General features: G+C 46.4%; 1 protein-coding gene across 9 annotated transcripts; it reads left to right on the top strand.

Moving 5' to 3' along the window:
• The first annotated feature begins 3,754 nt into the window (after positions 1-3,754).
• On the top strand, positions 3,755-22,456 carry CIZ1 (CDKN1A interacting zinc finger protein 1). Of its 9 annotated transcripts, none has more exons than XM_061352848.1 (16): positions 3,756-4,103; positions 5,988-6,103; positions 8,502-8,662; positions 9,619-9,754; positions 10,668-10,728; positions 13,544-13,623; positions 13,979-14,058; positions 15,094-15,276; positions 15,608-15,738; positions 16,137-16,221; positions 16,588-16,701; positions 17,034-17,213; positions 17,858-17,927; positions 19,009-19,130; positions 21,727-21,937; positions 22,022-22,456. In XM_061352848.1, the coding sequence occupies exons 1-16, from the start codon at positions 4,000-4,002 to the stop codon at positions 22,309-22,311; spliced, it is 2,124 nt and encodes a 707-aa protein (XP_061208832.1). In that variant the 5' UTR covers positions 3,756-3,999; the 3' UTR covers positions 22,312-22,456. The 9 variants fall into 9 exon arrangements, 6 of the variants coding, with proteins under 6 accessions (XP_061208831.1, XP_061208832.1, XP_061208835.1 ...); XM_061352850.1 differs by having other exon boundaries at positions 3,757-4,103; positions 21,727-21,926; positions 22,022-22,202; XR_009725338.1 differs by lacking the exon at positions 19,009-19,130 and having other exon boundaries at positions 3,755-4,103; positions 21,790-21,937; positions 22,022-22,160.
• Positions 22,457-23,284: the final 828 nt, after the last annotated feature.

Raw genomic sequence — 23,284 nt, 5'->3', positions numbered from 1 at the left:
TATCTATTTTATAGGTGCTTAAATACTACTATCTATACTACAGTATACAGATAGTAGCATCATTGATCTCTTGTGGTATCAGTTGCTCAGAAATTAAAAGTTGATCTCTAATGTTCCTATTGGTTGGAAAAGCTACCTGAAAGAAAAGCAGCCTTTAACTTCTGAGTTTTAAATCTGAAGCTTTCCTTTGTAAAAACACAGTGAAATACTTCCTCCTTTTATGTTCTGAAACAGGAAATTTGCTGAACTGGTCTGCAGATTCCTCATGAAGAGGTAGAAGGTGGTAAATGTAGTGTATGAGATGCTGGGCCAGGTTTATCTTTAGTGTGGCTTCACATAAGCCAGAATACACATAAGAAAAAAGAACCCGAATGTTACAGTCCATCAGCAAAGGGATCTGCAAGTGATGTGAGCTTAAATTAACACTTTACTAGCAACAAAACTGAGTTTTCTGTGCTTTCCACATCCAGTGAGATGATACAAAATAGCTCCTGGAATATATTTTACCTTGTGAGACTGAAAGTCACTGATAGAAGTTGATTGACCGTGTGGCAAAATGGGTGTAAAACCAGTATCTCAGTTTATGTCCTGTGAGCGTGTTCTGCCAATTAGGAAATACTTGAAATAGGTTTTTAAAGCAATAGAACAAAGACTGAGTGCAAATGTCCTTGAATGTGCACATCATTTTGCTTGCAATGTTGCGTGCTGCTGCTTTCACATGTGTGAATGCAGCCTTCCTCCAGAGAAAAGTGACAGGGAAAACAATGGAATTCTAGTAATCAATATCAGCTGCTGAGAGCAGGTCTGATGAAACCTGACCAGTTCGTTTTCAACAGACAAGCCCCAAAAGCAGGAGGGAAAAGTTCTTTAAAGCTCCATATGCTTTCTTTCTCTGAAGAGTTTGGGAGGTTTGAAGACATTATGGTGAGAACTAGTTACATCCTGGTGAAATGGATGAGTAATACCACTATCCTTGCGGATTGCAGAGGGAATTTTGGGCACCGCAGTATCCTGGCGCTGTCACTGAGACACATTTGGATTTTTCAGAAGCTATGTGGCTTCAAAGGTTTCACACCAAGTCTTTTCCAAAGCCAAAATTAAAACAAACAACTGCACAGTCCAGCCATGTGCTGAGAGCTAGAGATCTTTGGTTATCTGTCTACCTGGTCTGGTCCCTGGAACAAATTCATACAGCCTAGCAAACCTTGGCTATAGAATGCAACCCAGCTTCTGAATAAAAAGCATTGTATGGTCTGTCCTCTTGTCTGCAAGAAATTTCATAACCTTGATGTAATCATATAGAGTTGTAATGCAGGTTGCCTTACAGTGATGGTCCAACAACTCTGCTGATAACTCTGTTGCAGCCTAATTTCTAGGTTGTTTTCTTACCTTGAACTTTGACTCTTTCATTCACTCCTGTTGTTAGACACAAGTTTTGCCTACTAATTAGGTATTATTGAGTGATGATGTTGTCTGTACTGTAGTGCTGTTTTTAAGGTTCCATGCGTTCATATGATGTGTATTTACTACTGTTTGCTAAAGACCAAATTGCTTAATAATTGAAAGGGAAATGTTCATTGCAGGAAAAAACAGCAGTCAGAAGATGGGAGGTCAAGGTCTGTGGACCAGTGTTCTGTGGACACCAATGCTAAGTAAGTACTGTCAGTGTAAGACACACTGTTCTATTGCCTCTAATGAAAGAAAGGATCCTGGGCCAGTTTTCTGCACTGTTATCTTCTATCTCTGCATGACTTTCAAACTGAACAGTATGATTAACTGAATCTGGAACCTTCTGGATTCAGTTAAACCATCTTTGGTAGGTGGGATGTTTGTCTGGCACATAGAAGCATGTCTGAAGATCAGGCTTTGGATTGTAGGTTGATAAACCAGGATGTGTCTTCACCTCCTACAGCCCTGCTCCTGACTTACATTGTGCATGCATGGGCCTAAATCCACATCCAGATTTGTGTTCAATGCAGCGTATTTTACTGTAGGCTTTTCGCCCATCAGTTCAGGCTGAATAATTTGTATATATGACCTCACAGAGGAAAGACCAATCTTTGAGGGGAGCCTCTAGACTATGTCAGAATATCTAACAGTAGAAACCCTGCACACTTCGTTATTCACATCTCATTGACACAGTGCTTTGTAAGTTTACAAATGTTACATACAGAATCCCAGACTGGTTTGGGTTGGAAAAGACTTTAAAGCTCATTCAGTTTCAACTCCCTGCCATGGGCAGGGACCCCTTCCACTAGAGCAGCTTGCTCTAAGCCCCTGTGTCCAACCTGGACCTGAACACTGCCAGGGATGGGGCAGCCACAGCTTCTGTGCAACCAGTACCAGGGCCTCACCACCCTTGCAGGCAATAACTTCCTAGTATCTAATCTAAATCTCCCCTCTGTCAGTTTAAAGCCATTACTCCTTGTCCAAAGCCCCTCTCCAGGTTTCTTGTAGCCCCTTTAGGCACTGGAGCTCCTCTAAGGTCTCTCTGGAGCCTTCTCCAGGCTAAACCAGCTCAGCCCTCCCAGCCTATCTCCATAGAAAAGATGCTCCAACCCTTGGATCATCTTCATGGTCTCCTCTGTATGTATGGCCTGGGATGTTACTTAAAGCTTTCAAGCTTAACAGGAGAGCGTTTCCTCTGTGTGCAGACAGCTGTGAGTAAGGGACTCTGCGCATTAACACTGCCAGTCACTGATTAATATGAATGGTCATCTCCAAATTGATTATTGTAAAACCAGGATGGTATAAAAAGGCCCAAAGGAAAAATCAACATATGCTGCTGCATTGAAAATTATTAATGCTAACTCTACCACCAGTAACTGTGTTCACCTTATGATACTTTAGCTAACAATCAATTCCAAGGCCTTTAATCAAGTAGTCTTTATTAGTGTGAACAATAAGAAGATACAGTAAATCATTTCAGGGTGGATTCTCTGGAGTGGCCAAGAGCAGAAATGCATCATTACTATTTCTAGGCTTAATATAAGAAGAAATGAGGCCCAGTGTATGTCCATTCAGAGACTGTGTGTACTAAATACCCTAAAACGAATTCACTTACAGAAACCAGGTGCTGCAGGAAAGGTTTTGCTGCAAACTCCCCTTTCACCTAAAGGATAGACCTGCTAGAAAAGTCGTCTCAGCTTACAGCACAGGATGATGTTGTAAACCTCCCTGTTTTTCTCCCACGTTATCATGGCAAGATTGCCAAGATGTGGCCACAGCAGATAGCCAGAGGCTTTGTTGAGGATTTTTTTTTTCCCATCTTCTCAGCGAGATGGTTACCAAAGATGCCCCTGGACTATTTAAAAAACAAAGAGCAGAAAACCCCAAGCTGATGGATGCCATCTGCTCCCCCCTTCCTCTGCCCTTTATTACATTCCCCCTGCCCAGCCCCAGACAGATGGTGTCCAGCCCTCTCGAGGGACCAGGGACCCCACTCCTGCTGCTGTTGGGGGGATGAGAAATGGGGGTGCTACAGGTTGGGGAGCCTTGAGAGGCGGCTCCGGGGGGTGACCCTGAGCCTTGCGGGGCTGCCGGGTCCCGTAGCCCCGCCGGAGGAGCTGCCTGGGGCCGGGCAGGTGGGCATTGTCCCGGGGGAAGATGGAGGCGGCTGGCGGGGAGCGGTGATCGCCGCGGGCTGCGCCGTGAGTGCCGGCGGGGACGGGAAGCGACGGGAAGGAGCCGCGGGCCCCGGTCCGGCAGCGCCGCGGGGAGCGGGGCGGGCTGCGGGCTCCGCTGGCAGGGGAGGGTGGGAGCGGATTTGGGAGGTGGGGTTTGAAACCTCCTCCACAGGCTCCTGCTTGCGATGACCCCGGGGGGAAGGAGGAGGAGGAGGCACGGGGGGATCGGCTCAGTGAATGAATGGGAGGCAGCGGCGGCGGCGGCTCCCCTGCTCAATGGCTGCTGGGCTGATACGCGCCAGCCCCGCAGCCGGTGCCTCCCTCGCTCTCCCGTGTTTTGTCTCAGGCTCGCCCCGCTCGGGGCTCCCCAGACATGTTCAACCAGCAGCAGTTCCAGCAGCAGCTGCTGCAGCTCCAGCACCTCCTCCAGCAGCAGCAGCAGCAGCACCACCACCCTCCGGCGCAGCAGGGAGGCCGGTAAGCGCCGCTACGCGAGGCCGGGGATCTTGGGCCTGTCCCTGGGGAACCGCGCTCCTCCGCCTCCCTCCCCTCTGCCCCCCCTTTAGCCGCGGAGGGGCTGCCCTCCCCTGACCGGGGAAGGCGACAAAGGGAGGCGGGGGCCGGCGGTCGGGGGCGTAGGCCTGGATCGGGGCAGAGCCCGGGGGGCTGGAGGCCTGGGCCGGGTGGCCGGAGGGGAGGCGGTGTGGGGGTGTAGGGGGCGGAAGGGGGGGATGTGGGTGCGCGCACCCCCCCGAGGGTCCGCTCGCCGTCTCCTCCCGTGCCCCGGTGGTGCCGCTGCCGCCGCGGGGTCCCCCGAGGGCGCGTACGGTGGATCCGGGCAGCGCATTTTGTGTGTGGGGATGCTCTGGGGCCGGGTGTCTCCCCCGCCGCGGGCCGAGGCCCGGGGGAAAACGCCTTATCCTGCAGAAACACTTGTGTGCGCCGAACGGAGCCACACACTTCGTTATTCCATTGCTGAGCTGAAGCTACTTGTTTATTGTCTCTCCCTGGCTGGGTCTCCTGGCCTGGCTGACATTAGTGAACTTATTTGTGCGGTGGCACGGGTGCTGAGGATGTGACAGAGCGCTGAGGGGCAGCGGGGGATGGAGAAAATCAAGGTTTTAACGTGTTTGTTAAAAGACAAATGATATTTGCCAGAAATAAAAAGGCAGGGAAGCAGGGGTTTCCTGAAAACCGATTGGCTTGGATAGGAGTTGCTGTCCCTGATGAGCCGAGATTTGTAGAGCACAGATTGTCAGAAATGATGCGTCTATTTGCAGTTACTGTGATCTTTAGCATTCAAATCAGTGGGATGTGAATTTGAGGAAAACAAGAATTTATTTTATCGATTGTCATAATTATTATTATAAGGCATCTGTCTCAGGTAAATGTGGGAATCTTTTTGTTCTGCTGGAAACACAACGTCCGACTCGTTTAACCATTAACATATGTTGTATGCTGTAAACAAAGTTGCCCTTAAAAAGCCAGCATGGGGCTGGCTGCCGATAGCATGGCTGCATCTTACACCTTTAAAAGTATGATTTTCCTGGTATAAATAGCTCAGAGGCTAGAACAATCTAGAGCAGCAGACGTGAAGATGAGCTGCTGTAAATTCTGCTAAGAGGGCTGGGGTTTGTCAACCAGCGTCTCTATTTCGATCCGTGTTTGTACCTCTTTCCAGCCCTGACAGATTCAGCTGTGTCAGCAGTTGTGCTTAGAGGTGGGCCTGACCTTGCTATTGCCTGAAGAAGTGCCTGCCAGTTTCTTCAGACTTTTCGTGTCTGCTCCACCCTCCTCAGAAGTGAAGAGTCCTCCGCTCGCTCCTTCCTCCTCGTGGTTTAAATATCAAGGCCGTGCTTTATTTTCCCATGCGGTTCTTGCAGTTAGGGGGCACCATTTACAGCTGTGACCTGTCTGGCTCCATGTGGGAGGCACTGATTTTAGGCAGAATGTGCTTTAAGCTGCTGAGAAAACTCGCTGCTCTTTAGAACTTCTTTTCTGTTGTTGTGTTAAATGTGGCCGCTGATCTAGATCACTCCTTTCTCCTGGTGAGTTGCTGCATAATTCTGTAGAACTGCAGTCAGCTCGTGGGCTTTTTTTATGCTGCTTGAGAGGCTTTATGTGGGCTTGGTGCTAAAGGAGTTCTCTCTGACCTCAAATTCCTTGATAGACAATCTGTCAGCTTTGGAAATTCCAGGAGAGTGTGGAGGAAAGAGGATACAGGGCTGGTGTATGGCATCTTTTCACACGTGTAATCAGCATTTCAGATGTTCTTTGCTCCTCTGTTTTACACTTGTTTGGTGCCTGGAATTGAACAGTACAGCTTTTACTGGGTTCTTATGATTAATGCTTCTTTTCCAGGGGTTTGCCACCACCGCAACAGCAACAGATGCTGAGCTTACGGGCAACAAACCAACCATCCCTGCTCAATGCCAATCCTATGCTTCAGCGGGCCTTACTCATGCAGCAGATGCAAGGTACTGTCGTTATGGGAGACGCTTCCTTACTGGAGCTATTTAATCATCCTTCATGGACTGAAACCAGTGTGGCTATTTCTTGCTGAACCATTGCAGTCCTTGTATTTGGCAGTTCTATTTGTCATCTTTTGGGTTTTTTTGTCCATAGTCCGTAGGACAAAGGTTCTTCAGTTGAAAATCCCATGTGTTCGCAACTGGGAATAGCACTAGAAGGTATCAGGTTAGATATTAACTATGTGCCTTCCCTCTTAGATGCACTTGAGCCAGCATTTTTTCATTAATATATTTATATAAAATATTATTTGCTTGTCTTTCTTGGTAGGAAAGTTAAAAGCATTTATTTTGTTGTCCGTTACATACACACTAACCTGGTTTGCTGTAGATACTTTTCTTTGCCCAAACTTTATGCAGTACAAGCAAATTAAGTATCTTGTGGTAGAAAACGGTTCAGGTTTCAGTTGTCATGTAAAATTCCCAGTCTCTGAAATGGCTGTCATTTGTGTGGTGGATAATATCACTGTTCTTCCGTCACTGTGTTTCCACAAGTGGATCTTGTTTTGCCAGATGTGCTGTTTTCAAAATAGATGTGTGAAGCTGCCTTTAATTGCTACTAAAGATACCAGGAATGTAGCTGGTTTTACTTTTGATCATGTCTTAGCCTGCCAGCCCTTTTCAACACAGAAAATCAGTACCTGGGATAGTTTAAAAGTGCACAGTTGAGATTAATGCCTGCAGTTTTTATCTTGCCTGTGAATCACGCCCAGATGTGAAGACAATAGATTTATTCTGCATGTCGTTAACTCCCCTTTTGTTCTCTCTTGCCCATTTAAATGAGAGGGCTCTCTAGTGACTCCAGTGGCTCTCTACAGATCTCCCTCAGGTTGTTGGGAAACTGGCAGTGACAAGGGACATACCATGCTCTGAAGACTGGCATATATATATATATATATTTGTGATAGGAAAAAAGTCTGACTCTGCTTCAGTCAGCCACACTCCTATCGAACATGTTTGATGTTAGCATGGGTGGACCTTTTCCCTAAAGCAACATCTCTTAGTGAGCCAAGGACCTGAGGCAAATTAGATGCACAAGCAGGATAAAGGTATGCTAATGAACACTCTACATGCACTTGTTCCTCTTTTCACCTCTTAGCTGGGTTGTGACTTCTCATTCAGTAGTCTACACCAGGTAGCCACAGGTAACAGGTAATACTATGTTTGCAGTGTCCAGTGTGGCCCTTCTTAAGGATCTGAATATTTCTGGTCATTCAGGTTTGGGTTACATGTAAGAATATCTGATGCTGGAGTATTTCTGTACCTGGAAAACATCAGCATCAATAATTAATTTGCTGTGTGGCTTCAGCAATGGGAATAGGAAAAGATAAAATACTTCAAGCTGAAATGGATGTGTGGTTCTTGGAAGCTACTAAACAGAGAGGAGAATGATTTCTTGCCTTACAGCTACTGTTTTTAAATACAGCTGTGTCTTTTACAGTCAGATATTATTTATGGTAAGTAGTAAAAGATTAGATTACTTTTGAAGACAAACATGAGGGAATACTTCCTATTGTGTTGCAGGCTTCAAGCAGTGGTTTTTCAGATTTTGGGTGCCTATCTCCAAACTTTCCTGCCCTGTTTTGGCAGCTGCTGAAAAGGCAGAGTGTGTATTAATTCAAGTGAGGGGGGGGAAACTACAGTGTAAATCCAGATTCCCAGAGTGGTGGACAGCTTCTGAGGGGTGTAACTGAGGCATCTGGGCACTTCTGTTCCCTCAGCCCTGAAATGGGGATAGGAAGGACTGTCTTCGTAAGGAATTGTTGAGACTTGGTTCTGTCAGCATCCACAGACTGTTAACTAACAGGAAGAAGAGCATTAGAATTGGAAATGACAGCGTCTCAAGTGTCGGAGTTGAGGTTGCCATGTTGAGCTTTCATGACAACCAGGTGGCAGAGAAGACTGGGGAATCTTTTGTTTGAGGAGTCCAGTGTGGTTTTAAATGGAACACTGTCACTGGTGTCTGTTAAACAGCATCCGTGTCGTGGTGTGAGCTGCCAGCTGCACAAATGTGCGATGAATTTTCCTTTTCTACAGAGAATTTGTGTAAAACGAGACCTTGTTTGTGGCAAACACAAGCGCCAGTGTGCTCAGATCCAGTAATTGCTCTAATGATCTTAGCCTGCAGTGACAATTATAACTCAATAGCCTGATACACAGTAATGATTGCTATCGCATCAAATGGTTCTGTGTGTGCTGAAGAGCATGGAGCACCCATACAGTGCTCAGTGAAGGGTCTTGGGTGGAGGAGCCTTTCTCCTCTCGACCTCCTGCTTGTACAGGTGAAGGATGTTGTCCTCCTTTGCACCCTGCAAGGTGGTGATGTGCTGTGTGCTTGCACTTACAGGAAACCTGCGTGGATTTAACATGACGCCAGCACTGCAGCAGTTCTTCCCTCAGGCTACAAGGCATTCCCTCCTGGGGCCACCACCCGTTGGGGTCTCCTTAAAGCCTCGAATGGGCTTCCCCAACCACCCTTTCCAGCGGCAGAACCGGAATTTTCGCAAGGTGGGCTTCCAGTTTCCAGCTGTCGAGGAGCTTTGTGCTCCTTTTGCACTTCCAGGAGCTGACTGTATTGTAGGTGGAGAACAAAAGAGCAGGGAGAGAGCCTTACAATGAAAACTGTGTTTTGTACCATGCTGCTGACACAGAAATGAGTCCATCTTCAGGGTTCTTGTGGTCCATATTTACATTTATGATGAGAAGGTTTCTTGTCACTTCTTGCCCAAGAGAGACAATTCCTCATAGCAGAACGGTTTACACCTAAGATATAAAAGGATCCTTTAGAAATGCCAGCTTCAAAGCAATTACAATAGAAGAAATCCTGGCTGAGTGCTTTGCTTTTCCCAGAGGCCAGAGTTCTGCTCCATTAGCCTTCCAAAGCAGTTTGTTGTTCCCAAATGACTTGCTCCTACCATGGACACACCACTCTGCCCCTTTGGGCAGTTTTCTTTTTTTTTTTAAGATCAGGATCATATTTATTATTGTGGATTTTGTAAGATCTGTGGGGCTTTTTTGTGAAAACCTTTCTCACTTTTCACCATTAAGACCTCTTTTGTGTCCTGGAAATGGTTCTTGGATTAATTGACCAGTACTTCCCTCCTCTTAGATTAGCTTTTGCATAGTTGATTCCATTATGTCAAAAAGATGTAGTGGATAAAGGTAGACTTCCATTCTTAGACTGTCCTTTCTCCAGAGTCGAAAAGAAGGGGGACTATTCTTTTTCCCTGCCCATGTACCCCTTGCCAGAATCCCTCTAAAGTGACCCTACTCTGCAAGCAGCTGGGTCTCCTACAGTTGCTACTTAAAGCACTGGATAAATGTCACTGTAAGCCATCTATTCCTTCCCATTCCTGTATGCTGGAATTCCTGTTACTGCTCCTCCCAGTAAACCTGGTGCTTTGGGCAGTATGTTGGGTTTGAGGAAGGACCAAGAGCTGACAGTGACTCTTTGCCCATTGCAGGACTTCCAGAGGATGCCTGACAGGAGGCGGGAATTAGATCCTGGTTCTTCATCTCATTTCCAAGGTGATGAGAAAATGGAAATCCCAGAGGGAGGGCAGGCAGGGTCAGAGCGGAACAACTTCTCAGTATCCACAGGTAAGGGGGAGCCTGCAGTGAAACAAATACTTGGAGGCATTATAAACTGCTTTTGGCTGTTCCTGCAGCAAAGGCTGGGATGACTTTAGTCTTAATCAGCTACATTTCTCTCTAACTGTAAATACTTAAACTGCCTGTGAGTCCTCTTAAGGATATATGTGCTTCATATATCCTTTTTACTTGGATATTTTTAGGTTTTATAACTTATTTCCATATCCCTTGCATGCAAGCCTCTCAGAAGTCGCTTTGAAAGTGAGTGCCATTTAAGATGGGGGAGAAAAAACCTGCTTTGAAATAGAACCTTCCTCATTGCCTTACCCATGATGAACTCCCCATCTCATAGTGTCAAACACATGATGCAGAACCAGTTGCAGTCAACATGCTAAGGAAACGATGAGTTGAAAGAGTACTTGTGCTCCAGTTCAGAGCAAACTCTGGCACTGAATCTTTTCCAGTGTCGGATACAATATGGATGTGAGGATGTTATTTCTGGCTGAAGAGTGCCTAATCTAGAAATGCAGGTGTATGCGAGGTCGTGAGCAGAGTATGTGCAGTGGTGAAAATTACCTGATTAAATGGTTGCTGTCAGACAGATCTGCCACCTTGGCTTATATTAATGTTCCTATGATTGGGGCTCTTGTCACCTTAGGTATAGGACTAAAACCCACTTAGTAGACATAAATACAGATTTCTTTTTGGATGACAGCTCATCCAGTGACATCTGCAATTCAACTCAAGTCTCTCAGGTCATTCATTATCTAACCTTGTCACTACCATTCTCAAAATTCAGAATAAGCAAGTGTCTAGTATTTGCTCTAACAGAGCTTTATTGGCATTGGCCTTTCAGTTAGAGAACATGCTCAGGGTGGCATGGTCTGCTTTGCTAAGGAGATCTCCTTCTGTCTTCCTGCAGAGCCAAGAACTCCAATAGAATCTGTGTTGAACACTGAGCCTGCAGCAAAAAGACTGAAGAGGTATTTATTGAATTGGGGTACTGAAATAGTTACTGGACTTAGAATTATTGTCTCATTTTATTTCCTAATGTTAGGGCTGTACTGTACTGGCCTGATATCTGGCATGTAGGAGGTGTTTCAGATGCTCATGGACAATTCAGTCTCAATCTGAGATCCAGCATGTTGCAGGGTCTCTTCTGGGGGTGATCCAGCTATGGGAATGAAATATAAGAGCTGCAGCTCATGTAAATGTGCAACAAAGTGGAGTTTGCTCATGTGTTCTCCTGCCAGGATTCGTGTAAGAGACAGAAAGGTTCTTTTCTATCCTGATACATTTCTCTAAATGTCAGAAAGGGAAATGAGCAGCTGTGTATCAGCGAGAGGAAAAGCCTTGGAATATATTCTGTTACAGTAGGTGTAAGAGAAAGAAGGTAGTTTATTTTGAGGAATAAGAAGGGGAAAGGACTCGATACTCCCTAGTATTGAAGCCTGTATCCATGAGCGTTGAATTCTGCATCCCTTCTGCAAAGACTGTCTTGCCAGTACCCCTGTCTGCTGGGTAAAAATAGACAAAGGCAATCCTATTACCCGCAAGGGCTGCGCAGCGGGCAGCAGCCTGCCCATCAGGCCCGGCTTGGCTCTCCTGCCTCCCCGGCGGGTGCAGGCAGGGACAGCCGGGGCTGCATTGCCATCTAGTGGGACGGCAGCTCCTGGTGCCATCTGCACAGCGCCGCACCTCTCCCGGAGCTGTCGCCGTTAGCTGGTGCGGAGGGAGAAGAGGAGGGAGCGAATACAGATTTCTGGAGGCATGGATTCGAGAATTCCTCAACATATGTTAATGACTGTGAGTCAGGACTCCTGGGGCCTCTTATCGTCGCTGTTAACAATTCACTGTGTGCTTTAGGACAAGTTTCTTCACCTCCCTGTTTCCCATCTGCAGATTAGAGATTAATGGGTAGCTTTAGGGAGAATATTCCAGGATTACTTTGATGTTCCGATGTTACCTTGATCATGTAAAACATCAGAGAGTGATAAGTATTATGTGAGCAGGGATTGTTGTCAATTATGGGCTCTGATTAGCAAGAAAGTGAATAAATTCGATTAAAGCAAAGTCGAATGCATTTGAGCATGTGCTTTGATAATCTGTTTGCCAAAGCTAATTTAATTTTAATTACATTAATATTTAGTAGGGTATTAATCAAAGTCCTGTTCCATGCACTGGAAAAAGACTGGAGTCTGAGGAATGACAGGTCTCACTGCAGCAAGCCTGCTATTAGGAAAAGCCTTTCCTAAGCAGTAGATAGGGACTGCCAGATTTGATGCATCTGTTATGGCTGGTATTTACTTAGAATAGATAACTCCTTAGCTTTTCCTTTTAAGTGTTTTTGTTTACTTCCAGTGAACAGATGATGGATCTCTGGAAAAAAACCAGCTTACTGTTCTGTATTGCCCTTCACAGATGAGAAGGGCATTCCCTCATCCATGTCCACACCTTTTTGTTTCATGCTTCATTGTTCTATTTCCCTTTGGCCACGAATACCAGACTCCTTCTTCATTTCAGGTTTTTTCCCTCTTCTGCCTTTTCTCCTATGTACCATCTGTATACCTGGAACAACATCCTCATTCCAGTACAGAAAGCACTCATCATCTTCAAATCCTTCTTGAACACCCACTTCTAGCATGGCCTGACAAGTATCCACAGAATACTGTTTCCTCCTTAGATCATGCTGGTGATGCCTTTTGCTCCTAGATTGCTCCTTAGATTTGCAGTTTAGACTGCAAACCCCTGCCCTGAAGTGCTCACCATCTGTATGGGGTGTAGTGTTGAGCCTGCTGGCAGCGCTTGACAAATAATGTTAATGCCAGCCACTCTTGTTTGCTTCGTGGTTGCACTGCCCAAACCCTGCTACTTATTTATAGCTGCGTAACCCAGTTACGTTGTCACTCATCAATCCCATAAGTTATGGGGAATGTATGTGTTTGGATCACTGTATGCAGTTACCTGCAGAGTCTGCACTCTTGCTTGTGCAGAACATGCTGCTCCATGTTGGCAGAAGGACACCAGTGGGTGGGATATCAAGCCAGCCTCAGAGAGAAGACATTCAAGCCATAGTGAAACATGCTAGCCCTGATGGAAAAATAGGGGATGGAAAAAGATACTGTAAAGTACACTTTGTGCTCTATGGAAGCCAACTGTTTAGCTTCAGCAGTCCCTTTGAGATCTTTTTTCTCCTTAGCAGTTCACCAGTACCAAATGAAACAAAGTCCTTTTGATTTGCATATGGTACAGTTCCACTTCCCTCACAAGCAGAACCGTAGGGCCTCTGGAATGAAATACAACTGGTACAAATAGAGCAGGCAGTGATAATGAAAACCCTGTGAGACACCACTGTGAATCCATTCAGTTTTGACAGGTCTCTGTTTCCTCTTGCACAGAGCAGCCTGGAATACTGTCTGGGTATTGCAGTTTCCCTGCAGGTCAGACAGGAGTGAGCTCTTGAAGCTCTTGTTAAGAATATTTCCTCTGTGAACTTATTTCCCTGCAGGCCTCTGGCAGGAGAGGGCAGTGATCCAAAAAATATCCAAAGTTCCAAAGTGATCCAAAAAGTGGTAACTTTCTTGTCCAGATTTGTTTGGCTGCACTTCCTGAAGCTGTTCTAGAATGCTTCCCCTTCATTGTGTTATTGTCCAAAATCCTTGCCTGAAATACCACTCCCAGTAGCTTATTTAGTGGGAGTGTGCGGTAGTTTAGACCCTAGCCTGTGCCTTGATGTGTCTTCTGGATCTCTCTGTCTGTAACATGGTGAATAAGGTTATTTTCTTGATATCCTTGAAGTGTGACTGAGGAGTCTGCATTAGAGGATGCCACAGACAGCAGGGAAGCAGGAGAGTCAAGCGCCCGTGTCCGAGCTGATGGTAAGTTGCTGAGCACCATGACTTGTACTTTTAGGGGACTCCTTGATGGAGCTGCATCTGTAGATCAGTGGGTCTTGTTGGAAGTGTCCTTCCTCCAGTGGTACAGGATGGGGAAAGGAGGAAAAAACCTAGGAACCACATCCAAATGTAGTCCTCTAAGCCTGTTGCCTATCAAATGCCAAAGATGGAAAGTTTCTCTCTTTAATAAGGGATTTTTGTTTAGAAAGGTCTGTGAGCTGGGCTTATGGCCAGCAGTGCTGTGAGGAAAGCTCCCTGGCTTCATTCACCTGCTGCTTTGTTTTTAATGTCATTGCTCTTTTGATTTAAGGCAGCTAAAAAGACTGTCTCTTCCTAGGTACAGACAATGCAAAGGAGTACACAGGTGAAGATCTCTCTAAAGAGAGGAAATTCTCTGAGGAACCAAAGGCTCCTGAGGTGAGTAGACACCACTCTGTGCAGGGGTGGTGCAGAACATAAAACCTCCTCCTCCATCCCAGAGAAGCCCGTTGCCACTGGGAACCAGATGGCACCCACGTCTGGAGCTCTGTCTCCTGCTGTAAGCTGTTGTCCCTGGCAATAAGGCATAATATGTCTGTAATTAGTGCACAGTCTGCTCTGACTTGCTGCTTTTGTACCTCTGCTAGGCTGTACCTTACCCACTGCTGGCTGTTTGTGGTGCTGGGGTTTGGTAAGATTTCAGTATTCATCTGGAAAGGTGGAAATTGAAAGAACCACTGAAAAATGTATTTATTGAGAGCCGTAGCTGAATGCATCTTTTATGCTGCAGGAGAGCAGGTGTAAAAAGAAATCAGGTGAAAAGATAGGAGCTGCTGTGGGACTTGCCATTGCAGTGGGTGTGAGCAGACAGTGGGAGTCTGTGCTTTTCAAAGGCAGCTTGGAAAAATGAGACAGAGGTTAAGCCAGCAAACCTGGAGAGTCTTGCATGAAATACGTTGCCCACATGCTAGATGTTAAACCAGGTTCTTAGGCTGTGTAAATCTGTAAGATTGAACCTATAGTGTGAATCAGACTTTTGATAGTCTTCCTTAACTGGAGACATTTGTTGATGTGATCATATGTATCTTCCTGCGCTTGTTTGAGTTTCTTACTCCATCAGGTGTGGTGCTGTGTTGCCTTTAGCTCTGCAGTGGAGAAACATAAACTGATTGTGTCCCTTACCAACACACTGTTGTTGCTCCAGTCTCCAGAGACTGGGTCATGCAGCATCCACAGAGGCTGTAGAGCAACCATCTGTACTAACAGGCCTGGTGCTGTGACACAGGGATTGCTGATTTAGCAGCATTGAGGAGGAGTGTGAACAAGAGTCTCTCTGATCAGCCTCCTGTGGTTTCAAGCTCAAATACATTTTCATTAGGGGTAGAGAGCTTAGGTCACAGACAAAAAGCTGGTGTGATTTTTAGTGTCTTCTACTGAGAGACTGGACTTAATCTTGACTCCTTCTTTTGGCAGATGTTGAGCTCTGGTGGTTCACTGAAAGTGACTATCCAGCAGAGCAGTGAGAGCAGAGCTATCAGTACAACAGCTCTGAAACCAGGCCACTGGACCTGTGAGGTGGGCACAGCTGATCCCAACCCTGAATCGGTCCTGAAATTCTACTGTTACATCTGCAAGACCAACTGCTGCAGTCAGCAGGTAAAAATCCACATGGCTGGGATATAGGTGGTCAAGAGAAGTGAATTACATGGCCTGTGGGGAGGTGCAGCAGGAGGCTTGTTAACAAAAGCTTATGCTTTAGGAACAAAAAGCATAAAAAATCAAGCATGCAGATAAAATAAACCTCTTTTGCAGAGCTGGCAAGCAACCTGCTTGAGAGCAGTGTGGGTGGATCCACAGGCAGCCATGCTCTTAAGCTTTTATACCACTTCATTGTTAAAGAGCAGTCAAGAGAATGGAAAGCATAGCTCATGCCTATTATTTTCTGTATTTTGAATACATATAAATGGAGTTTTCTCCTCTCTCTCAGAATTTCCAATCCCACATGGCTGGAATTCAGCACCAGCAGAGACTCGGGGAGATCCAGCACATGAGCAATGTTTGTTTTGTTTCACTCCTGCCCATGGTGAAGGAGCAGAAGGCAGTAGCAGAAAAAGATGGGTAAGTTGGTTTGCACTAGAAAGCTCAGTCTGAATGTGGACCTGAAATTCTTCCCTGTGCCAGGGTGCCCCTGTTGTCTAGGTAAGGTACAAAATCCCTCTAGTTTCAGGAGCCTTAATCTCCTTCAGGCAACTTTCTTCCTGCTGAAGGATACCAGGGTTGACTTTGACCTGCTGTGTAGTTTTTAATACAGTAGATCCATTTGGAGTCTTGTTTTAACTGGTGCCTTCCTGTCATCATGAGATAAAGTAACCTATATATAAGTGGGTGGGAAGGGGAGAAGATAAATCCGAGCCTGTAAAGATAGGAATGCTGGGGAAAACAATGCCAGGAACAGATTGCAGATTGCAGTATTCCATGGAAGTGTGACTTACAGATATATCTGTTCTCACTTTCAGAGAGACCCAGCAGCGATGGTGTAACACTTGTCAGATACACTTCACAGGGGATCTAATCAAACATCGCAGGACCCAAGAACACAAGGTAACAACCACAGCATGGATTTTATCTGTGCACTGACCTTTCCAGGGGATTGAGTGGAAGTGTCTAGCATCTCCTGCTCCCCAGGAAGCAAAGGGAGAGCAATTGGAGTGGAGAGATGCATGTGAAATTCTGCCAGTAACATCCTCGCTATTGAAGGGCGCTGCCATGCTGCCTCCTGCCTCTGAACACTGGCACTGTTGGAGCTTCCAGTTGTGTCAATACGGCCTGAAGCACCTCTAGTTTAGAATTCTTCATGTTTCTCAATAAATATCGCCTCTCGTTCTTACCTCATCAGTTGAATGGAGGAATTGGTGGGCAGTCTGTAAAGTGTTTCTCTTGTGACTTAATGAATTGTCCTTTCCTTAGTTGGCCAAACGTTCGCTTCGTCCCTTCTGCACTGTCTGCAGCCGCCACTTCAAGACCCCTCGCAAGTTTGTGGAGCATATGAAGTCCGCTGAGCACAAGCAGAAAGCCAAAGAGGTAATCCTGCCTGAGTAGAGAGCCGTGCAGGACTTGAGGCAGCTACACTGTGGAGCAGGTTAACTTTCTGCTTCCCTGACTACTGAAGGGAAGAAAGGAAGACAGACAGTTCTTCCAACCCTGTTTTAGTTTTCATCTTTTGCTGGACTTCAATTGTTAGAGCTTAAAGAAATCAAGTAAAAAAGGGATGAGTTAGTTGTCTCTAGAAATGAGATAGATTTGTGCCTCTCTTGCAGTCCCTTCTACTCATCACGTGCAGTCTGTTCAGAATCTGGGTCTAGTTAAATGGAGAGTGCAAAGTTGATCTGATCTTTCTTTTCTGTATGTGACAGGTGAGACTAGGAGAGAAGGAGTTGGGCAGCCCAGAAGATTCAGAGGAGTTGATCACAGTGGATGCTGTTGGCTGTTTTGAAGATGATGATGATGAAGAAGAGGAGGAGGAGGGGGCAGCTGGTGAGGAGGAAGACCTTGATGTAGTGCTGATAGAGAATGAGGATTCTGCTGCTAAGCAGGTATGCCATATGAAAGGAGAAGGAATGACCTATCTCAGAATCTGCTGTGGGATCCTGTGACTTCATTGGTCTTGGCTGGTTGAGCTCCAGGTTTCGAGAGTCCAGTCAAGTTTGTACCCTGCAGCAGGAGGGTGAGAGGGCTCTGGGGTTCTTCCAGAGCACAGGAGAATGCAAAGGAGAATCAGGCACTACCTGTGGGATACAGGAGGGTGTTTCTGCTGTGCTCTACAGCTCCTACTGGTGTCTTCAAACATTATCATATTGTTGAGGAGCATAAGCAGTGTTTAAGGGAAACACTTTCTGGCAGACACTGACATAGCCTCTTTGAATGGCCCCACAGTGCTTGGGTCTTGTAGCATAACGTACGTGTGGAGATTTATCTTGATAAGTGTTTTCCAAGTAGAGAGCAGTTGCCAAGAAGGAGGTACATGGCTAAGCTACTTCAGGCTTGGAGTGCAAGGGGTGTTTTTAACTGTTGTAATGAAGTGGTCTGCTGACACTGGGGTTTGTATCTGGTCCTAACCAGATGCTGTGCAGCTCTGTCCCTGGTATGTGAATCCTGTTTTGCTCCTAAGCTTACCAGAAAAGCCCAGGAAGGGAATTGGCATAGATACAGTAGGCACTAATGTTCTTTTGGTTTCCAGACTGGGCTGAAGGAAGTGTCTTTGGAGGATTACGAAGGAAGTGAGAAGTATTGTCCAGACACAGCCTATGGTAAGCAAGCAGAGTTAAGAGCAAAGGCCCACAGAGCCTTCTCTGGCCAAACACTGTATCTGTAAGAGAGGATGGTCTCTACATACTGCTGTAATAACTTCTTGGGCCATGGTGCTTCAGCATTTGCATTGGACTGGTGCAGACCGCTGCTGCCTGGAGAAAGAGGCAAACGTTGCTTTATTACTGTGTGATAAATCATAAGGATGTGGTTGATGTTTGTCAGCAGCCTTTTGCTTTGAAGAAGAAAGGATGAGAGCCAGATTCCTTACTAAGGTAGGAAATGGACAAGTAGGGCAGGAGAAGAAAGTAGGTAGCAAATGAGAGATGCTCTGGAAAGATGGAGCCTGGAAGCATATTGATTGGAATGCTTTCCAACAGAAATGCAGCTTGTACAGAGATACTGAGCAGTACTGACAGTATCAAGCTCTCTGCTAGAGCCCAGACTGTGCATGTTTCCCCTGCTTCAGAACCCCCACGCTCCACCTAGCACTTACTCAGACATGTTGCTGGACTGGTGGGCAGTGTTGCCTCCAGATGGCTGTCCCTGATCCCCACCCTGTAAGCGATTCTGACTTTAAACCTCCAACGGCCACTGGTGTTGTGAGGAGAGCAGCTCTGCAGAGGCTGTTTTGTGCCCAAGGAGAGCTCTGTTTACACCAATCTTCCATATCACTGTAACCTTCCACTATCGTGTGGCAGATGGAATAATGATTCATGCTGTGAATGTTCTCTGCGTGTTCCTCTTGCGCGCCTGCTGTCTTCTGCTTGGTTTGATCCCATTACATTAGATCACATGTTCTCTGTAGTTTTCCATTGTATTCTTTCTTCCCCCCTCCCCCCCCACTTTAATGCTCTGTGTAGTTTCTTTGCTCTGGCAGCCAGATTTCTCTCTGAATATCCACCACACAGCCATTCCATGGTAAGATGAGATATTCAGCAAGTCGTCTTGCAACTCCCTGATTAACAGAAGCAAAGCTTTCCACTTTTCTTCCCCCTTCAACCCTTTCCTTTTTAACATGCTTTCATTATTTGAGTTCCATTCAATGTGATCTGTGATTTCCCTTCCCCTCCCGTTTCACAGGCCTGGATTTTCTGGTCCCCGTCGCAGGTTACCTCTGCAGGCTGTGTCACAAATTCTACCATAGCGACTCTGCTGCCCGGCTCGCACACTGCAAGTCCCTGATGCATTTTGAGAACTTTCAGGTTAGACCCTTTGGCGATTGCATGGCCTGGCATTTGTTACCCCCTGTGCGTGTCTCTTCAGCCAATCCACCACGTTAGCTGTCCTGTCTTCAGTTCATTCCCATCATCCTTGGTGTCCGTTGTGCCATAGATTTCTCCTGGTGTGCTCTGTGTTTGTCTCCCATCACCCCTGTAGATCTAAAAGCAGTCCAGTCCCGCTTCCCAGCTACTGCTGCTGTCATCTTGTTGCCCATTTCTGGCTGGAAATCTTCCTCAGAGTGTCTGCTCTGTTTGCTGAACCTGTGGAGTCTATCGTTCAGTCTAGGCCTCTTTGTTAGACAGATTACAGTGGGTCTAGATGGGGAAAGAACAAGAGAAGGGCTGTTCCTTGTAAAGAAAGCTTGTACATAATGCATCTTTGCCTGTGATACTGCAGGAACAGCTCCACTAGCTGAAATTGTGGGTGTGATTCATCCATGAAGGAGGCTGGTAAAATCAGATCCTCACCTTAGATATCTGGAATTACAGATTCTTTATGTGATGGAAGCTATGAGCTGGTCAGAATCCATTTGGTCCCCAGGGTCAGCCTGCAACAGGAATTGAGTCTGTCTGTCTGTCTGTCTGCTACCCTTTCCTAGAAACTCCTCACCACAAAGCTCTGCCAACTGATGCTGTTCTTTTGCTTTACTGGCTCCACCTAAAGGAGCTGTATTGACCCTTGCTGCTTTTGTAGAAGCTTTTCCTACTGGGCTGGCCTGGAATCTGCCTCCATCGTTCTGCCCTTGTTGACTTGCCAGGGGGTGAGGGGCCTTGTGGTGGGTACACAAGGCTTGCACTGTCTCTGCCCTCTCCCATGACCACTGCCAGGGCCCTGCCTGTGCAAGGAGGGAGGCTCCCACACTGACTTTGTCCTCTGCCTGCACCCAAAACCTGCTCCAGCAAAAGCCAGTGTGCTTCTCTACAAGCTTTTGGTAGTGTTCTAAGAAACAAACACACCCCAAACTTCATGTTTTTCTTCTAGTCTTCAGGCAGGTTAACTATTCTTAGTCAACAGTCCCTGCCTCCAGTAACGGGTGGGTGCAGCAGAAGCCAGCACTTAGAGCAGTAGATTTGGAATGGCAAATACCAGGAGAAGACCACAGCTGTTCCTTCATGGTTGCTCATCCTCTCCCACTCCTGCAGTAAGACATTTCAGTGAAGAAGGAATTGGCCTTGCAGTCTTCCTGGCTTATTTTAGATCAGCTTAGAGTGAAATTGCAGCAGCAGTGTGTTATGCCTCCCTTTTGGCCCACTTAGAGCTGAAATCAGATGCTCTTCATATGGATGCCAGAGTGACCTGGAGGGATTATTTCTGACAAAGAGTCCAACCTTAAATACCTGCAGGCAGGTCATGATTATTCCTGGGTGCCTTGGGGTTCTCGCAGTCCGAGTTAAATCATTGCTGGTTTCTGGGGTACTCTCATCTAAGTAGCAGAGGGTTTCAAAGGAGGGAATTGTCTGCTGGTGAAGCAGTTCACAGCATGACTCTGGAAACAAGTTGATGTGCTTGTATCTGGTTTAGTTTGGCTGCATTATGACTCGATTGATCTAATTCCAGTATGTTATGATTTCGTGCATAACCCACTATTTGAGGACAGAGAAAGAACAAGCCTGCAGTGATAAACTGAATTACAGTGTGAAGCTGCCTGTCTGGTGTGCTGTAATTCCACACTACGAACTACGGTAGCACTGCTAAATTGTCAGGTCTAATGCTAGTGCCAGTTCAAGGGACCTCAAGCAGAAAACCAAAAGTGAATTGATCATGGAGGGAACTGCTGAGGAAAAGATGACTGGTTTATTCTTCAGCTCATACTCTGGGTCTTGAAGACCTTATTCCTGCTGCACGTTGGATGGTTACGCAGAAGTGCTGTCTTTGTGAAATCCAGTCTTGCAAATGGCTGTTGGCCATTTTAATCTTACAGACCTCTACTGGTTCCTCATGGTAGCAAGTGCAAATGAGCCATCTTATCAATGAGATGCTTACCTTTCTTCTGTAGAGAACCTCAGTGCCCTGTAACAAGAAGATATTCTTGGTATCTTAGTGTTCCTGTCAACAGTTTCACTGAGTGCACAGATTGTATCAACAGAGTGGAAAAACCTTAAGCTTTCAACTGAAGTCTTGCTTGGGCTGGTGAATCACTGCAGTATAGCAGAGGGCAGTGCCTCGTGTACCCAGGGAACACGTCCAGAGTTACATCCTGACAGTAGCTGAAGCAAGAGGTGCCACTTGCACTGTTACATCTATAAAATCCTGAGTCTGACTAAGATTAACCATTGCCAAAACATGATGTTTTTTTGGCTGGGGAGCCAGGGGTCTGCCATGCACTCACTCAGCACTCAGTAATGTGAGAGGGATTGCAGTTGTTAATATTGCCACTTTTCCTCACAGGAGCTGACCCTTCTCTGCTCGAAAGCCTCAGCAGCCAGGCCAGGAAAGCTGCTGAGACAAGTCGTGCCTCTGCAGATTGTAGCTGCTGCTCACCACTGTTTTTGTACAGGTTTTCCTGGACCAGCTGCCGCTTGCTGCAGTGCCTGAGCTGGGTTTGTTTCTCATGTTGGTTTGTGTTTGTATTTGCAGAGATACAAGGCAGCGAGGCATCGTGCCACAGCTGCCTACCCCGAGGCTCCTTTGCATTCCCAGGGCTCCAGCTCCCAATTGCTGGATGATCCAAAACAGCCTCCTGCTCCAGCAACAGATACCAGCAAGAAAATGAATGATGATCGTGGGATAGAGAAAGGGGGCACGGAGCTGTCAGCCCTGCAAGAGCAAGCTCCAAGGTCTCTGGAGGGTAAGGGTGAGCTGGCCACCTCTGTAGCAGAGGGCGAAGGCCTGGCCAGTGTGACTGATGATGTGTGTGGAATCATGGTTGTAGACGAAGAGAACCTACAGGAAGAGCGCAAGTCCACTACCACTAGTGCCCACTGGTCACTCCCTGAGGAGAACCGCGCTGCAGGGGAGTTGTGGGCATCCACGTTGTGTGAGGAGGAGGAAGCCAATGCAGCCAGGCAAAGGGAAGGCACAGACAACTGCCAGGATCTGGGGAGCAGATGGGGTTTAGCACAGAATGAGGCAGAGGCAGAGCCTTCCTCCCTAGCCAAAGGTGAGACAGCCGGTCTTACCTCTGCTGGGTGCAGACGCTCTTCTAGGCACAAACCCAGATAGAGTGGCCTTAAAGGGAGAGCCCTTTACATATGATATTTGCTGGAAATGTTTATTTTCTGAGTCTTTTAATAGAGCAAAAACCTTCAACTTTAACTGCTGTTTTTATTTTAAGAATAAAAGAAGCCTGGCTTTAGTGTGTCTAATACAGGACGGTGTTGGTTATTACTTGTACGGTTGGGATACAGCAACTGTGTGGAAAAACTGAGGCTTGGATTGTGGAACCTGGAAATGGGATTGTCACGGGGGACAAGGTCCATGAAGTAGATGGATGCAGACTTGTTAGTAATTCTTTGTAGTTCCTCTCATTTCCTTTCAAGGCAGAGGAAAAGTTTGTCTCTTGGAAGACTGTGTGCCCAATTCTGCTGCTTCCTTTCAGAGATGCACACTTAGGCAAGCACTGTGTCCTGAGCTGGGCAAGAATGCATCCTGGTCCTCTGTTAATGCTACAAGGCCTAGTACAGTCTGTTCTCATAGTGGAGGCTCTTAGGAACAAATCTTAACTTCAAACTGATTTTAGTAAAACAGATTTCTTATAAATAACTTCTTTAACTTTCAAAACTCCTTTAACTCTGCAGAACAGTAAGAATTGTTTTGCAGTGCTGGCCCCAGGCCATCCTGGCAAGGCTGCAGTTTCAGACCAGGATGCTCATAGATACTCCTGCCAAAACATACAGGGAGCAGCCCACAGGCAGGTCTTGTCACTGCTCTGCATAGCTCATGCAGTGATGGGGACTAACTGGGCTGCTGTGATTTTCTCTTATCACCTGAGTTCTTAATGGCAGCTTGAGTTAGGTAGCTTCCAGTTATACCAGTCAAAACATCATCCCAGTAGCTTATCTGTTTGGAATGGGACAGAAGCATCTGGTGATCTGGGACCATCAGCCAACATTTTGGACATCCCAGTTAACGTGAATAACAGAGAAACTGCAGTTTTAAGGCAGGAGCTGGCCTAGGGCCTCCCTCTCCAAGTGTG

Source organism: Neopsephotus bourkii, unplaced genomic scaffold, assembly GCF_033783945.1.
Source record: "Neopsephotus bourkii isolate Nb327-2 ecotype Australia unplaced genomic scaffold, CSIRO-AGI_Nbou_v1 NB_659, whole genome shotgun sequence".
Lineage (NCBI taxonomy): Eukaryota > Metazoa > Chordata > Aves > Psittaciformes > Psittacidae > Neopsephotus > Neopsephotus bourkii.
This window is presented reverse-complemented; position numbering and strand designations above follow the sequence as displayed.

What these genes read in the sequence shown, in the direction of transcription:
- CIZ1 (XM_061352846.1), top strand. Translation starts at nt 4,000, where the DNA reads ATGTTCAACCAGCAGCAGTTCCAGCAGCAGCTGCTGCAGCTCCAGCAC. An exon ending in CAACTTCTCAGTATCCACAG is followed by an intron (nt 9,755 to 10,667) that starts GTAAGGGGGAGC and finishes GTCTTCCTGCAG; the next exon opens with AGCCAAGAACTCCAATAGAA. An exon ending in CGCCCGTGTCCGAGCTGATG is followed by an intron (nt 13,624 to 13,978) that starts GTAAGTTGCTGA and finishes GTCTCTTCCTAG; the next exon opens with GTACAGACAATGCAAAGGAG.